The sequence below is a fragment of the Protopterus annectens genome, chromosome 1.part2, assembly GCF_019279795.1.
Source record: "Protopterus annectens isolate FY-2018-M chromosome 1.part2, PAN1.0, whole genome shotgun sequence".
Lineage (NCBI taxonomy): Eukaryota > Metazoa > Chordata > Ceratodontiformes > Protopteridae > Protopterus > Protopterus annectens.
The window spans coordinates 409,881,935-409,898,604 of NC_056727.1; the positions used below are offsets into that span (position 1 = coordinate 409,881,935).

The 16,670-nt window shown below is 42.6% G+C and overlaps 1 protein-coding gene across 2 annotated transcripts in view; it reads left to right on the top strand.

Moving 5' to 3' along the window:
* The first annotated feature begins 726 nt into the window (after positions 1-726).
* The window catches only part of LOC122789371 (protein SLX4IP-like), a 613,751-nt gene continuing 597,807 nt past the window's right edge, over positions 727-16,670 (top strand). Inside the window, exons 1-2 of one of the 2 annotated variants that reach the window (XM_044056770.1) lie at positions 727-961; positions 1,922-1,999. In XM_044056770.1, the coding sequence (XP_043912705.1) occupies positions 1,951-1,999 (49 nt within the window). In that variant the 5' untranslated portion in view covers positions 727-961; positions 1,922-1,950. Of the gene's footprint in view, positions 962-1,906; positions 2,000-16,670 lie in introns of those variants that run through there. The other variant, XM_044056779.1, reaches the window with a different exon arrangement.

A 16,670-nucleotide genomic window follows, 5' to 3' on the forward strand; every position in this document is an offset into this window, starting at 1 on the left:
GATGGATATATATCTTTACATATTAACGTTTTATGGTCAGTCAGCAAACTCTTTCTGAGGAGATTCAGGCAGGAGATGAGAATTGTGTTTGGGGGATGAGTCCAAGCTCTCATTTCCTAAACTTTGGTATAAGGCGCCGAGGTTGGATCAGGTCAGATCCTGAACCAGACGAAAAGAAGATGACTCAGATCTATCTTTATGGTGAGTTCATAACTTTCATATAGGCATTTAAATAGACTATCTGCAAGGATTTTAAGAAAAATGCAGGCGGTAATAATTTATGTTTTAATAATGATTAGTTTAGAACTTTCCCATTTCCTGCCTGGTAGGGGGACCTACTTTAGCTTTGTGTTCCATGTTCAAGTTGTTTCTAAAAGGACTTCATAATCTCATTGAGGTGCATCCTTCCTTCTTGGGATTTGAACTTTGTTTTGGAGAAAAGGACAAAGTGTTCCTTTAAGCCTGTATGTTCCATGACACAAGCATTTCTTTTTCAGAAGACATTACTGCTTCTTGCACTTACCTAAGCCAAGAGAGTGCTTGAGTTGCAGCCTGTCCTAGATTCTGACCTTTACACTTTGTTTCACAAGTATAGGGGAGGTCTTTCCAACACTTGGTTTGTGCCAAAAGTTGAGTCAGACATTGCCTTAAACCAAAAGATTCAACTTCTGCCTGTCTTTGCCCTTTGATTCACGGAGAGCACAGTCTGTGCCTGCTAGATCTTAAGAGGCAGTTCTTTACATGCATTCCTAAAATGGCAGAGAGTTCAAAAAATCTGTTCAGTTCTTTGTTTTGTTTCTAGTAGGCAATGCTCATCGGATGGAAAACAATTTCAGACTGGGACTACAGGATGCAAATTTAATGGCTTGAGGAATCCCTGCAAGGATAACTCAGAGCACATTCGTGAGAGGAACTTTTTCATCTGATTTTGTTTCAAGACTGTCAGTATTAGCAGAATCAGGTATCTGAAAAGCAAGTACCTAGTTTTTGTTATATGTGTTTTCCTAATCTTAAAAGCTGAATCATTTGTTCAAGGATAGAGGAGGCTTTGCTTTAGTTGTAATCTAATAGATGTTGCCAGGGACCTGTACCCACTGTTTAGATTTGTAGATTGTATTCTACCCACTAAGTAGCTATAGTGAGGACACAAAAAAAAACACAATAACATTGAAGCAAGGCATTATAAGGTGTTTACCATAGCAGCAGAGCGAGTCATTTTTATAGTCTTTTGGAATGGCCCCTCCATCTCCTTAAGTGTTTCTTCATTGTTGTCTATGGTTTTTATTTAATGCTTGTGTATTGTTTTAGTCTGAATGCAGTGGTACATTTGATGAGCTATGTTAACAGTCTTGGTAAGCTAGTTGCATTCTTATAGGTTTGGTGTACAGTCAAAAGAGAGAGTTATTGTACTCCTGTGTCACTTTGAATACCTTCAAAAGGTGTGGTGTAACTCCATATTGCTGGGTAATGGATTCATACTTGGATTGCTATGGATCATGGATGAATTTTATACTTGATTCTTTCATGCTTTAAATTTGATTTATGTTTTTCCAGTCATTGCACCGTGACTGCATCCAAGTAATCATACGGGGAATCAAATGCTTTACAAATTCCAGAGCTGGGAGATGACGTCTGTTTACAGGGACAATACCAGTAAATAATTAATAATTTGAAGATATAAAAGCATGTCAGTCATCTACTGCTCTTATGAGTAACTCGCATAGTTATGCTATTTCCTTATACAAGTAATGAAATGAATTTGTAAAATCATGGATTTTAGGGAGCAGTTGAAGACACTAAAATTTGATTTCTCCACAACCCATTCTGCAAGTACTGATTTCATTCTTTTTCTCTAGCAGTATATTACTATAGGTGTTAACGATGGTATACGTCATTACAGAATTTTTTTTTTAACTGACAGGTGATAATTTCCGTGTTGCATGCTACTTCATGAGAAGACACATAAACCTCCGATGTCTTTTGAAGGATCAACACCGTGGTATGTAACATAGTGCTTTAACAATTAAAAAAAAATGTTTGAGACCAAGCTGTTTTCCTCCTCAGATATTTCTTTTTGGATATTTTGATGATATGTGACAAACGCTGTAGATGCTTTATATGAATGCATAAATCTAATCCCCATATTGTATGTATGATTGAATGATTGAGCTTTGTAGTAAACCACACTGGCAGGACTTTTCAAAATACCCTGTATTTCAAGCGAACATTCTGGCTTTAACCAGTCTGCCTGAGTTATTTTACCTATTTCCATCCTTGTCTGCCTTCCATAGCAGTGCTACGATCTACCCTAAACTTTTTCACACAAGTGAAGTATGTAAACTAATTTTTTTTTAATATTTTGACTGATTTATATTTCTTTGTACTTGTATTTTCACCCACTGTTATTTTCGTTAAGAATATTAAAATAAACGCACTTGTACTTTTCCGCTTCTGTGGCTAGGATCCCCATCTTTGACTCTGTTAGTAGGTCATGCTGATGTTCTTTGTGTTTCACTGTTGCAGTCATCACACTTGGGTTATCTGCCTGCAGGTAGCCTTCAGTCATCCTGAATAAGAGACTTAGTATTTCTGCGTCGGTTGCTGTTGGTCCAGATTTGACGTCAGGGGCATGAAAACAGGCAGCTGATGCCATTACATCAGTCTTTCTTGCCAAAGATCCCGAAGCAGAAGCAGTTTGCACGAGTGCCAGTCAGCCACTACCTGAGTTTTCGTTAATGAATTGAATTATCCTGAAGTCTTCTAAACCTAAGTACCCAGTTGGGGATTCTTTTTTCTTCCTTTAACCGATGTCAGAAATAGTTAACAATTGTCTTGCCTGTGGAAAACAAATACCACACTGAGATTTTCATTCTTACTGCGTCACCTGTTTAGCCCCAGACCACGATGTTCCTCGCTGTCAGTTTTGTGCCTTGTTCAATGCCCAAACTATTAGTTTTCGGGCCCTTATTGTCGCTAAATACTTTCATTCTCGATCTCCATATTCCGAAATGGCTTCAGTAAGCCATCCGACTACCGATCTACCGAAAAAATGTAAAGATAAAGACAGAGATAGACCTCACAGGTCCAAAACTGCCAACAAAGCTTCCGTTAAGCTAATCGCCAGTTCGCCGGTACTCAGTGAGGCGCTTTTGCAGCCCCTGATGCCCATTTCAATGGATTCACAGGCTTCTACCGAGACCCGTTCGGAGTCCGGTATGTCACAAGACTCTTCTTCGACTATAGAACCGGCGGATGTCTCTACCTTGGATGGGTTTGGAGCCGCTGAGCAGGCACCGGCTTCTGAGGAAGTTCTTCGCACTACCGATATTCGACACAAACCAACTTCTTTTGTGTCTTTAATTCTGTCTAAAACTACAGAGTTTCTAAGGGCTAGAGTACACGCTACGCCTAAAAAACCGACGACCCAAACTCATGCACTTGCTTCCTTGCCACAACATCAAATGCTTAAAATGGCAGAAGACCTTACTATGTTGATTAAGGGAAGTCAGTTTTCCCCTGCTAAGAGAACAAGAGACCTGTCCCCAGCAGTTTTAACAGACCAAGAGTCCGAAGACTCTGAGGTATCTGATTATGAAGACATGCCTTTATCTGCTTATGAGGATTCAGATGCAGAAGAATCCATTCCCTCTGCCTCTCCTCCAGAGGATTTTTCTTTTGGTGAAACCTTACATACTTTAAGAGAGCATTTCCACTGGGAATGCCAAGACTATCCTCAGTCCAAAGAGAGACTCGGAGAATTTCTAGACTTGCCACAACATAGGCCTTTAGCAATACCCCCAGTCCTGGATGTTGTGGATGATGTCTTTATGGAATCCAGTTTAACTCCTGATACTTTACCCCCTGCTCCTAGGAAACCAGACAGGTACTACAGAGTTCCTGACTCTCACAAATTCCTTTTCAAAAATCCTACTGCTGACCCAGAGGTCATCGCCCAGGGGCGTAAAGGTATCTCAAAGCAACTACAGCTAAGAATCCCACTCCTTCGGACAGGGATTCCAAAGCTTTAGACAGATGGGGTAAGAAAGTATACACCTCTGCAGCTCTCACCATTAGGGTTTTGAATTGCTAGTTTCACATACTGAAGTACTAGCAACATATTATGGAACTTAAGCAAAAAGTAAGTACCTTTACGGACTGTGCAGAAAATAAAGAATTACAAGAGCTTATGCATTCTGCAAGCCAAGTCAGCAAGCATACATTGCAGTGTGGCTTTGTCGCCCTCAAAGCATCTTGCAGGGCAGCAGTCACTGGTTCTGTAGTGAGAAGGCATGCTTAAGGAGCAGACCTTGCCAGACCATGTCAAATCAAAATTACTAGACGCTCCATTGATTAAGGACAATCTGTTTGGCAGCAAAGCAGAAGAGGTTCTTAAAAAGATGGAAGAAAAAGCTAAATCTATGCAGACGGTCAAAGATTTCTTGCAAGTACAGCCTCCTGGATTCAGTAGGCATTGCCCCGTGAAACATTGGTCCTTTCCAGCCCCCTCAAGGCCATCTCAAACTAGACCCAGGGGAAACAGACCCCCCAGACTACAGTCTCAGTGTATGCAGAGATCTAATCAATGGAGTGCCTCCACTTCAAAAACATGGAGCGCTAAACCACCCCCTTATGAGAAGAATTCCCAATGACTTAACTCCACTCCCCACCTCTGCCCAACTGCTTGTGCCCCTAGGAGGAAAACTTACCCATCATGCATAAAACTGGACTTCCATCACCAAAGACCGATGGGTCCTCAACATTGTATCCCAGGGGTAAAAATTTTACTTCCACTCACTGCCAACCCCAAAAGGGATCCCAGACCTTCCTGCAAAACAGTGGACAGAGGCACAAAGCCAAGTTTAATCTCTGCTCTCTCTAAGGGCAGTCCAACCTGTTCCTGTGGAACAGATAGATCAAGGGTTCTATTCCAGACTTTTCCTGGTACCCAGAAAAGTGGGCACGTTGCGCCCAATCCTAGATCTTTCCATTCTAAACACCTTCCTGGTGGTACCAAAATTCAAAATGCTCACCCTGCAGCAGCTTCTTCCTATGCTGGCCAAAGATGCCTGGTTAGCTACCCTAGACTTAAAAGAAGCCTATATGCACATTCCTACAAGGGACTCATGCAGGAAATATCTTTGCTTCAGGACAGGATCTATGCATTATCAGTTCTCTGCAATTCCCTTTGGCTTATCCACTGCTCCCAGGGTATTCACAAAATGCCTGGCTCCAACCATTGCCTACTGCAGACAGAGAAAATTTCAAATTTACCCGTACTTGGATGACTGCCTGATTCAGGCAGACAGTCTGGAAATGCTGTTGCAGCACCTGACATTTGTAAAAAACCTTCTAACTTCCCTGGGGTACACCATCAACAAAAAGAAATCAAAACTAGTCCCCAGTCAAAAGATTGTATTCCTGGGAGCAAGCTTGGACACAGTATCCCAGATGGCATGCCTTACTCCAGAAAAACAAGCCTATCTGATAGACTACTTCAGTGAAATGGCCACCAGAAACCAGCTATCCACAAGGAAAATCCTGCGGGCCCTAGGGTTCATGGCCTCACGCATCCTACTAATTCCATATGCCAGACTGCATATGAGGAAACTTCAATGGTACTTAAAAAGTCTTTGGTGCCAGGATTCTCAGGGCCTGGAAACCGTCATTCCTATCATACTTTGTCTAAGGACAGAGTTTTTTTGGTGGTGCAGCAGCATGCAACCACAACAAGGGACTATCCTTTACTCATCCCCACGCCACCCAGACCCTAACCACAGACGAATCAGACTATGCCTGGGGGGCACATCTGGATGACAAGTACATTCTGGTCTACTGGAGTCCAAGTCAAATTCATCTGCACATAAATCAAAAAGGGATGCTAGCTGTGCAGCATGCTCTAACAGCTTTCAGATCCCTACTCTCACCAGGTCCCCTGCTAATAACAATAGGCAGCACCAAAGTTATGTGGTACATCAACAAGCAGGGGGGGACCCACTCTTATCCACTATGCAGGCTAGCCATGGCCTTGTGGAACACGGCCTTGGACATGCAGGTCCATCTGCAAGCTCAATTCCTGCCATGCAAACAAAACTCACTGGCAGACGACTTAAGCAGAAATCTCCTAGACCTACATGAGTGGCAATTAGCCCAGCACCTTTAGCCCTTCTGATTTAGAAATGAGGGACCCCACGGGTGGATCTCTCTGCTTCCCCCTGCAGTCACCAGCTCAGCAAATTCTGCACCAGGACACCTCACAGCAGGGACTGGAAAGTGGATGCCCTATCCTTCCAGTGGGCAAACCTCTCAATCTATGCATTTTCACATCTGCCCCTTCTCTCAAGAATATTGCTCAAGATAAGACAGGACAGACCAGGGACAATTCGGATTGCCCTGGACTGGCCATGCCAGCGCTGGTTACCCACTCCTGCGCAGCCTGTCACCGGTGCCACCCTGGCACCTACTCCAGAGCCCAACCCTGCTCACTTAGCAGTGGGGACAGATCTTGCATCTGCAACTGCAAACCATAAATTTTACAGCCTGGCTTATTCCTTGAATTCTCCCCCAGTCACCAGCCTAAGCAAACAGGTACTGGACATCATTCTTGAAGCCAGAAGACCCAGTACAAGGAAATCCTGTGCTGATAAGTGGAAAAGGTATTGCTCCAGGATTCAACTCTGCCGTCCCTACCTCTAATCTTGGATTACTTAGCAGATGTATTCCACAGAGGCCTTTCCTTCTCTTCCATTAAGATTCATGCCTCTGCCGTCTTGGCTCATTACAACTCTGAGCTGCCCCTATTCTCTCACCCTCTCATCAAACAGTTCCTGAGAGGGGCAAACAACTTAAGGCCACCAAGGAGAGCAGCCACCCCTGCTTGGGACCTTAAATTTGTACTGGAAAAGCGCACACTGCCCCTTTTGAGCCTGCAGCATCAGCAGTCTTAAAATTTCTCTCTTGGAAAACAGCATTGCTCCTGGCCATCACTTCAGCGAGAAGAGTGTCTGAGCTACAAGTACTTATGGCTGTGGAACCATTCATTATTTTTCATACTGACAGGGTTTCCCTCAGGACTAATCCTTCTTTTATGCCCAAAGTGGTGTCTAGTTTGACTCTCAACCAATCTATCCATTTGCCAGCCTTCTTCCCTAATCCTCAAAATAAAGGGGAAAGGATCCTGCACTCCTTGGACGTGCACAGACAGCTCAGATTCTGCCTGGATAGGACTAAGCCCTTTGCACCAAGGGCAGAGGGCTAGGCCATTTCAAAACAAACAATTTCCAACTGGATAGCACACTGCATCCATTTCTGCTATAAACACCATGAGAAACCAACCCCTCAGGGGTCAGAACACATTCCACTAGAGCAACTTCTATTTCTACAGCATTTCTCAGGGGAGTCCCTACCAGGGACATTCTGGAGGCTGCTACCTGGAGCTCTGTACACACATTCACCAAGCATTACCACCTGCCTATATTTTCCAAATCCAGGGTGGGTTTTGCAACTGCAGTCCTGCAGGGCATACTAGCCAGCCCAAATACTTCTCGACTGCCTCCACCCTTTCTACAGCTTTGGGAATCAACCCAACTGTGATGACTGCAACAGTGAAACACGAAGAAAACAGTGCAGTTGTGTACACTTACCATAAATGTAGATGTTGGAGTGTATTCACTGTTGCAGTCCTGGTTTCCCTCCCTCCAGCCCCCTTCTCACTCTCTGTCTCCTCTCTGTGTATACTACTCACCCCTTGCAGGGGTATTGATATTTATTTTTACTAGTGGAGATTTTTCCACCATAGCTTAGCTCCCTCCTGGGGGTCTCCTGACATTTGGGGCAAGAAAAACTGATGTAATGGTGTTGACTGCCTGTTTTTATACCCCTGACGACCTGATGTCAGAGCTGGAGTGACAGCAGCCAACGCAAAAATACTAAGTCTCTGGTATTCGGGCTGACTGAGGGCTACCTGCAGGCAGATAACCCAAGTGTGATGACTGCAACAGTGAATACACTTGAACATCTACATTTATGGAAACTGTACACAACTGTACTTTCTAGCCAGCCAGTTTTAAACTAGTGCACCCAGAAATACTTTTATCTGAAAAGATTACCTTTCAGGGAATGGGACTGACAGTCAAAACCTTTGTAACCTGTGAGTCCCATTAAATGGGATATCACACGGTCTTCTCAGACATTTCGCAGAAAGAACAGACCCAGGGACTAAGAAGTATGATGAAGCCCCTGCTTATGTTCTGTCTCTGTTTAGTCTGTCTTTCTTTCTAGGGGTTCATCTCCCTATTGGTAGCTCATATCCTACTTCAGTTACTTTCTCTTTAGAGTGCACTTAGTACCATTATAGGCCAGTGGACATAACAGGCATCCAGCTGTAGGTGATATCAGTTTAACAGGTGTAGGTTTTGCAGATATTAGACATTCCTTCTGTTAGACTTCATACACCTTCTGCATTGTGCTGATAAGGGAAAGCCATATCAGTATATCCCAGCCCAAAGAAAGTAATCTAATTAGGTCTTTGTCTTATTGACCAGATCTGTCCTGCCATCATTTTTAGCTGCTAGAATTCCTGTTTTCTCAGAAGTTAGGTTGCTTACTACAGCTACTGTAGGCATCTTGTCATTTTCCTTAAATCACAATTTGTTGCATACCATCTAGTATAACAACATTGTGAAGAGTAAACAGAGAGAGACACTTTGTGACGAGCCCGCTTCCAGTATAGTTTAGACAGTACTTCCTTATTCCTTAGCCTTGGGAGTTTGCACTGATCACATTAGTTGCACTTCATTAGCATTGACCGAACCTTTACTTTTCTGTCTTGAGACTTACAGCCCATAATCTGTCCTTTCCTGCTGCTTGCTGTCTAGTACTATTTATCTGCTTTGTGTCTTGATTCATGCTTTTCTTCCTATACAGTAGTAATCATATCTTGCAGTGGTTGTGTAATATTGGCATGGCATCAGGTAATGCTAGGACAGTTTCTTATAGGCCTCTAACAGTCGATGAAATTTTCCCCACGCTTGCTTCGGGTGCTGTCATCAGCATATGGGAATAGTGTATCCATATGTTACTCACTGAATAGAACTACTTTGTTGTTTATTATGTTATCTTTATTTGTATTTCTGTCAGTAAAATTTCTGTTTTTTCCTTTTTTTGTCAAATTAGATGGCATTTTCACAATTTTCAGGTCCATTATGACTCTTTTATTTAAAAAAAATGACCATATGTCCCTGTCAAAAATGGATTGCAGTCTTCAAATAATATATTTTGTGCTTTATCTGTGCTTTCAAATGCCTCATTTTTTAACTTTAATTTAACAAATCCACAAGGATTGAATACAGAGGGGCTGTGGAGAAATGAATCAGTGAAAGGCCTCCCATGGTAGAATTAAGTCCTCTGAAAGGGCAGTGTAGGTGTCAGGGCATTTCACAGAATGACTGTAGAAGGTAAATATAACATCAATGAGAGAAAATAAGTCAGATGAACTTAAACAAAAACCTAGAACAGGGACCAAGCAATGGGAAATGGACATGCTGAAATATTGATATCATAGGAGGACAAAGGAACAAAGTGCTTAAACTCGCACCATTTCAACACTGCTTGGCTAAGTAGCAGCTGTCGTAACAACCCTGACATAAGCCTTACAGCTGCATATTTTATAGTGCTCCATGGCACTCAAGTGCCCTGCTCTGTAAAGTGATACCCCCCCCAAAAAAAAATTGTTTAGGGATATGTTTTGATAGATTCATAGATATCCCCAGGCCACTGAGTCTCAGTACCCTCTCTGAAATGGCATCTCCTTTCTCCAGGAGAGCCATAGTGGTTAATCTTGGAGTAAATTTGTGGATACCCTTACAGTCATCTAGTTTATGTTTAAAGGAAAATATTGAATCACACTGCTCAACATGCAAGGGTAGTTTATTTTAGAGGTTTGGCAGGTACTAGTTTATAAACTTATCCCTCTATCATGTTTCATTTATCTGCTGGAGAAGATTTAGCTCCCTGATTCCAATACTGGAAGAGATATTGAATTTGTGGAGAAAGTGGATGTCCATAACAGTTGGATCGTTAAAGATAAGATAGGTGAAACAAACATCTCCCCTCAAAAGTCTGTAAGACAATGAATAAAGAGACAGCTTCTATCCTCTCTTGGTACCTGAAGGAATTTAAGCCAATGATATTTTTGATAAGGAACATTTGGGGTCTTTCTAATGGTTTGATGTGTTTAGTGAGGTACATCCGAGAGGGGGGTGCTGAACTCTTGTAACTGACCTGATCAATTCCGAGTATAAGAAAGTGATTACTTCTTTTAGTTGTTTCAGCCACCTCCTGTTGCTCTCGTCCCCCCCAACACTGCATATGTTTGCTGCAGGAAACTGCTGGTGCATTGCCTATGATAAGATTGCCCGACACTGATCATACATACACAAATACATATGTAATTACAAGCACATACTTATCAGCAAGAGGCTGACTTTTGCATTTTTCTTTATTGTGTTAAATCAGTATACATACACTTGCTTTCCCTGGTGAGGTGCACTGCTTTTCCTGTTTTGTATAGCTTTTAGTCTTATCAAACATTTAGTACTAAAACCTTACTTCATTATAACCCAAGCCTTCACGTAGATGCCCACTATTTTTCTTCACATTAATTTCATTTAGATACAAGTAGCAGTTCTGTTTTCTTTCTACTCTTCTCATCTCCCTCTTTATTCATAGGTTCATAGGCAGGTGGCAGGTACTAGGCTATCTGCCCGAAGGCATTTATAAGCCTAGCCGGAATGTGTTGGCTTTCACCGCCCGCTTAGATTAGTTCACTGTGCCACTGTCCAGCAGACCCATTGAAGTGATCCCTGGGGTAAACTTTCTGTTTCCCATCCAATCGTCAAGGTTCCTCTTGAAGAGGGTTAGCGAAGAGCTCTGCCTAATGAAGATTGGAATCTTGTTCCAGAGCATGGGAAGTCTCTGGGACAGGAATCTATCCCTCCAGCACATCCTATTTATTGTTGTGGTGAGGTTTAGATCCCTGGAGCTGTGGCTCGAGGGATATGGTTTTCTTTAGGTGGAGCATGTCATTGGACATGGCCTTGTATGTCAGGCAGAGATCACCGCTGAGTAGGCGGAATGCAACCGTGTACAGCTGGAGTTTCTTCAGTCGAGTTGCATAGGGCATGTGCTTGAGGCCAGTGATCCTCTTGGTGAGGTACTTCTGTGGTCTTTCCAGTTGTTGCAGGTGTCTTGTAAGGTACATCCCAAATGGGGCATTGTACTCTATGATGGGTCTGATGAGTGATGCATAGAGGGACCCAATGACCTCTTTCGATCTGGATGCAAACCCTTTTGTGATTAGGTGGGCCACATAGAAGGATTTTCTAACCACTTTGGCAATGTGATTATCAGAGGTAAAGTTACTATCTACTTGGGTCTCCAGATCCCTTATTACGTCTTCCGTATTTAGGGGGCTACCACCTATGTGGTAGTTTGTGGGTACTTTGTTTTTTCCAAAGGGGATGACTATGCACTTTTTTGCATTTAGCCTGAGGCCATGGTTTTGACACCAGGTATCTGTCTCAGTGAGTCCCTTTTGGAGGATGTCTGTGTCAGCCAGAGAGTCAATTATAGTCCCTAGTTTGCAGTTGTCTGCGAACCTGGTCAGCCATAGTCCTCCTGTGCTTGCCTGTATGTCTGAGAAGTATATGCCGAACAGGAGGGGTCCTAGGACTGAGCCCTGGGGAACGCCACTTGTAACCAGTTTAGAGTCAGACCTAGCTCCCGCAACTCTTACCATGAGGGTTCTGTCCGTGAACCAGTTGGCAACCCATCTCGTGACATAGGTGTTTATGTTCAGGCTGGTGAGCTTGTCTATAATACCTGAGTGGGGAATGGTGTCGAAGGCCTTTGCAAGGTCTAAGTAGGCTGTGTGGACCACCTTTCCCTCATCTATAGTCTTGGTAACTGTCTCAAAGAAGTCCACCAGGTTTAGGAGGCATGACCTGCCCTTATCAAAGCCAAACTGGGTAGTGTCCAGTGTTTGGAGGTTTCCAATGTCTCTGTTAATGAGATCCATGATGATGCACCCCATAGCTTTGCAGACCAAGCTAGTCAGGCTTATAGGGCGATAGTTCCCGGGGTCCATTGTGGCTCCACCTTTGTGGAGTGGAATAACTGTTGCTGTGCGCCACTCTGTGGGCACATAGCCTGTGGAGAGGCTGAGTTTAAACATTGTGTTTAGGTGAGGGTTAGTTCATCTTTGAGCTCGTGTAGGACGCAGCCTGGTACACCGTCCGGTCCCATTGATGCTGTGTTTTTGGCTTTGGAGAGGGCTATTTTAACCTGAGTGTCTGTGATTTCAGGGGCACTACATTCTTCTGGTATAGTTATGGGCCCTTTTGGGGGTGAGAGGGGGGTGAAGTTTGCACTGAACCTGTCTGCCAGGATGTTGGCTATATCGGTCGGTTCAGTGTATTTTGTGCCATTCTGCACTAACTCTGAGCAGATCTGAAAATTGCCACTTAGATTCTTGACATAGCTAAAGAATGCCTTGTGGTTATCTTTGGAGTCCATGGCAATTTTTCTTTCGAAGGTAGCCTTGGATGATTTTATGAGGGAATGTAGTTTCTGATCAGGGATGTCTTCCCTTCTTGGGATTTTACTCTTTTCTGTACTAGTTTCCTCCTTCTATTGTATAGCTTGTTTATGGCAGAAGTCCACCAGACTGGTTTCCTTTTCTTGGAGGAGTGAGTCTTGGTTTTGTTTGGGACAGCACAATCCATGCTTTATTGTAGGTGCCCATAGAGTGCATTAGTAAAAGATTTTGCAGCTTGAACAGCATTTCCCTTTAGCATGGGGGCTTTGAAACTTCCCACCTCGGTCTTAAGTAACATGAAGTTTGCTTTTGAAAGGTTTTCACAGTGGTTTATTTGACCAGGGGTGGTGGCGGAATATGGATATCCAGAGTGATTAGTTTATGGTCAGATCTAACCAGCAAGGGGTTGACCTCTGGTGTGGAACACTGGTCGCCCATGTTGGTGATGACCAGGTCCAATATGTTGTCTCCTCTGGAGGGGGTGTGGACCAGTTGATCCAGGGCGTTTGAGTTTATAAATTCTAGGAAATGTTGGGCAAGGGAGTTTGTACTTGAGTAGTTCTCCTAGTTAATGTTTGGGTAATTGAAATCTCCCAGTATCAGGGTGTTTGGTAGGACCTTTATGTTTCCCAGTGTTTTCAGGAATGCGGAGTGGGGGTCCTGGGACATGGTGGGTGATCTGTAGCAAGGAAGTTGCATTTCTGGAACTTGGATATTTATTGGCGTTATCCCTGGAGCTGCTATCTCTCTTTGATCTGTAGCAAGCTATAATTTGAATAGCAGTTTTGGCCATTGTTAGTTGCACGCGGATGATCTCTGAAGCATCGTGCTGTGCCACTAACCTGGAGGTGTGGGTATCCTTGATGAATATGGATACCCCCCCCTTTTGTATTTCGGTCCGGGTTTTGTGGCCAAATGTATAAACCAGGTTTCTGTTACTGCACATATATCGATTTTCTCCATACTGAGGAGTGCCTCGAGTGCGTGTATTCTGAGGTTTAGACTTCTGGCATTGACTAGCATTACCTCAGTTTTTTGTTACTTGTGCTGTTTACAGCGGTGGGTTTGTCATTTGAGCCTTGCCTAAAAGAGGCACTATGGTGGCGGCAAGAGCCTTGGCCAGTATTCGAAAGCCTAAGGGTGACAGGTGCAAGCCATCTCTAGCAAAGCAGCATGGCTTGTCGAGCATGTCATCCCAGGCTGACAGACACTGGATCCCCTTTGAATGACAGCAGAAGCTTAGCCAGTTGTTGAAATTGATAATTCTTTCTTTATATCGTGGTATCATTCTTGATGAGGGCAGGATACTACTCAGGGTCAGGGTCATACCGGCCTGGGCTACGTGATCAGAGAGCTTCTCCATGTCTCTTTTCATGTAGTCCAGGGAGGTACTGCTCAGATCATTCACACCAACATGGACAATGACAGAGTCAAATTTGTACTTGTTCTGGAGTGACCTGAGTGCTTGTGTTATGTGGCGGATCCTGGCACCCGACAGGCAACCAACAGTAACCTTCTCTTTGTTCAGCCTAGTGAGTGGGACATCACTGTGGCTGACTATAGAGTCACCTCTTACTAGTGTGTTGGGTACGTTATTTTGCCTTAAGGGCTGTGATTGTGTGGCACACTGGTTTTGTGAAGTATGTGTTTCATGGTTTGTGTTGGGGGGTGGAGGTTTCTTGGATGTCTGCTTTGGAGGTCTGTGTTGCTTCTGCAGATTTTTATTTAGAGCCTCCGAGTATGTTTTCGTGTATTTATGTGTGTTTATTGCCAGTGCTGGTTTCATAGGTCTATGTGAGACTGGTGGTGTGATGCTAGTAATTCCCTTCTCCTCTTGACTGCCTTGTCCAGTCTTGGGTTGAGAGCGCTTAGCCTCCAGTTTAGCTGTATAATTGCATCTCTCGCATGTATTAGTGTTTGGTGGAAGGAGGAGAGGGTTGTCTGTGCACATGAAGCAATTGTAACATTGCCTCAAAATGCCCAGATTCACCAGTTATACCGGAGAGTACACCTGAAACTGCTCTTTGGACATGCCTGGATAGGTACAGTGAACTGTTTTACTGATTGGCTGGTAAGGTCGAATAGAGAGCTTTGTCCTTCTCTACAGTATAGGGGGGGGGTCTAGTGCTAAGGTTTATTAGTGCTTGCTATGAGTTTTGAGCAAGTGCCAGTATGAAAAGTGAATGGTTTGAGAGCTTAAGTTGAAAGTTTGTCTAGTTCCAAGGGAAAAATTGAAGAGTAGACTTTGTGGAGCCAGGAATAGTTATACCTTAGCTAACCGGCACGCAAAACCTTGCAAATGTGGGTTTTATAGCAGGGAAATGAAAGAGATAGAAATTAGCCCAAAATAGCCAATAAACTACTAATTTCTGGGCTGAAACCACTCCTCCAGGGACAAATAGGCTGCTCAAAGCTCCCTCTCTCACAGTGAACAGCGAAACTTCCTTCTATCCAAGTAAGGTATGGGCAAACACAGAAACTTGTAACACACCCCTGAATTCAGCACTAACCTGAAAACTGGACTATACTAGCTTAGAAAGGTGGAAAACAAGTATATATATTTTTGTTTGTTTTTTTCAGAAAATAAAGTAGATACAATCAAAAAAACACTTTAAATGCATAGAAGTGGCTATCGCACTTGAATGTGTAGTCTACAACAGTTAAACAGGTAATTTAAACACAAAAACAACTTTGCTAAAGTGCAGGCAGTAAAATAAGTACAATATGTAGCCGAAACAAGCTTTTTAAATCACAAAAACTCTAGAAAATCCACGTTTTAGGCAGAATTAGCTAAAGGCAGCAAGAAAATGCAGAAGAATGGTACTTAATCAATCCAAAGTCTCTCTTCTGTCTCTCTACTGCTGTAGAACTCTGCAGGGCACCAGGCAGGAGCTTGCTGAGCTGTATACTAGCACAAAAACCTTGCAAATGTGGGTTTTATAGCAGGGAAATGAAAGAGGTAGAAATTAGCCCAAAATGGCAAATAAACTACTAATTTCTGGGCTGAAACCTTCGTTTCTATTTTCTGTCCTCTCTTTTACTTGTAGTTGAGCCAATAATATTACAGTACTTCCTCCAGTCTCTTTCTAACCTTGCATCTCATCTAATTTTCTACCATCTCATTACTGTTTGCATTATTCAGAGACCCCTTTCCCTGTGCACAACACATCCACTTCTGTCTTTCTTTATTTGTTAAAGAAATCTTCACCCACCCTGCGCAAGTGCCTGCATCACCTCTCTCTGTCTTCAGCTTCAGCACCCTCATTCTAAAAGCATATTTCTTTGAGGATTTTTCCACTTCATCATACTAAAGTCCCTCTTTCTTCCTTCACTTTATTCTAGCTTTTCTCCACCAACCTAAATTTCTGCATCATATGTAGTATTCATACTGACTTCTAAGCATTTTTCTTTTTTTTTTCAATAAACATTTTTTATTGTTTTTCACAACCATATTACAAATTCACACACTATGTACAATATTTACAAAATGCTTCCATAGGTTAACTTCACATTATATGTCAACCTCATATATTGGTCATAAGTACAGTACTAATAATCAAAAAAGTAAGAGAGAAAAAAGAGAAAGAAAAAAAGAAAACCCACAATAACAAATCAAGCCAACAAACTGTATTGTCTCTACCTCCTCTATCTAATCTAAGATTGATTTTACATTGTACTCTAAATCCCGAGAAAAAGTGGATAGGCACCTCTATGCCAACACAGTATTGAAAATTTGCTCCCATATTTTTATATTGTTGATATTTTTCTTGTGGTCGCTAATTAAGAGTTTATGCGCTAAGATATGTTGTATAGCCATCAATCTGAAATTTTTCCACGATGTCTGGTCTGGGTTCAACCAATTTTTGGCTATAATATAATTTCATTAATAAACAAATATTCATAATTACAATCCTTTTTGATTTTCCTAAATTCTCCGGGGGAATATGAAGAATCATAAACTCCCAAGAGAGTGTTGAGTTTTGGTAGCCCATTTTTTGTAACTGTAACTTAAGTGAATTCCACAATTTATAAATACACTTGCAACTCCAGAACATGTGAAGCAAATCTGCTGTTTGAT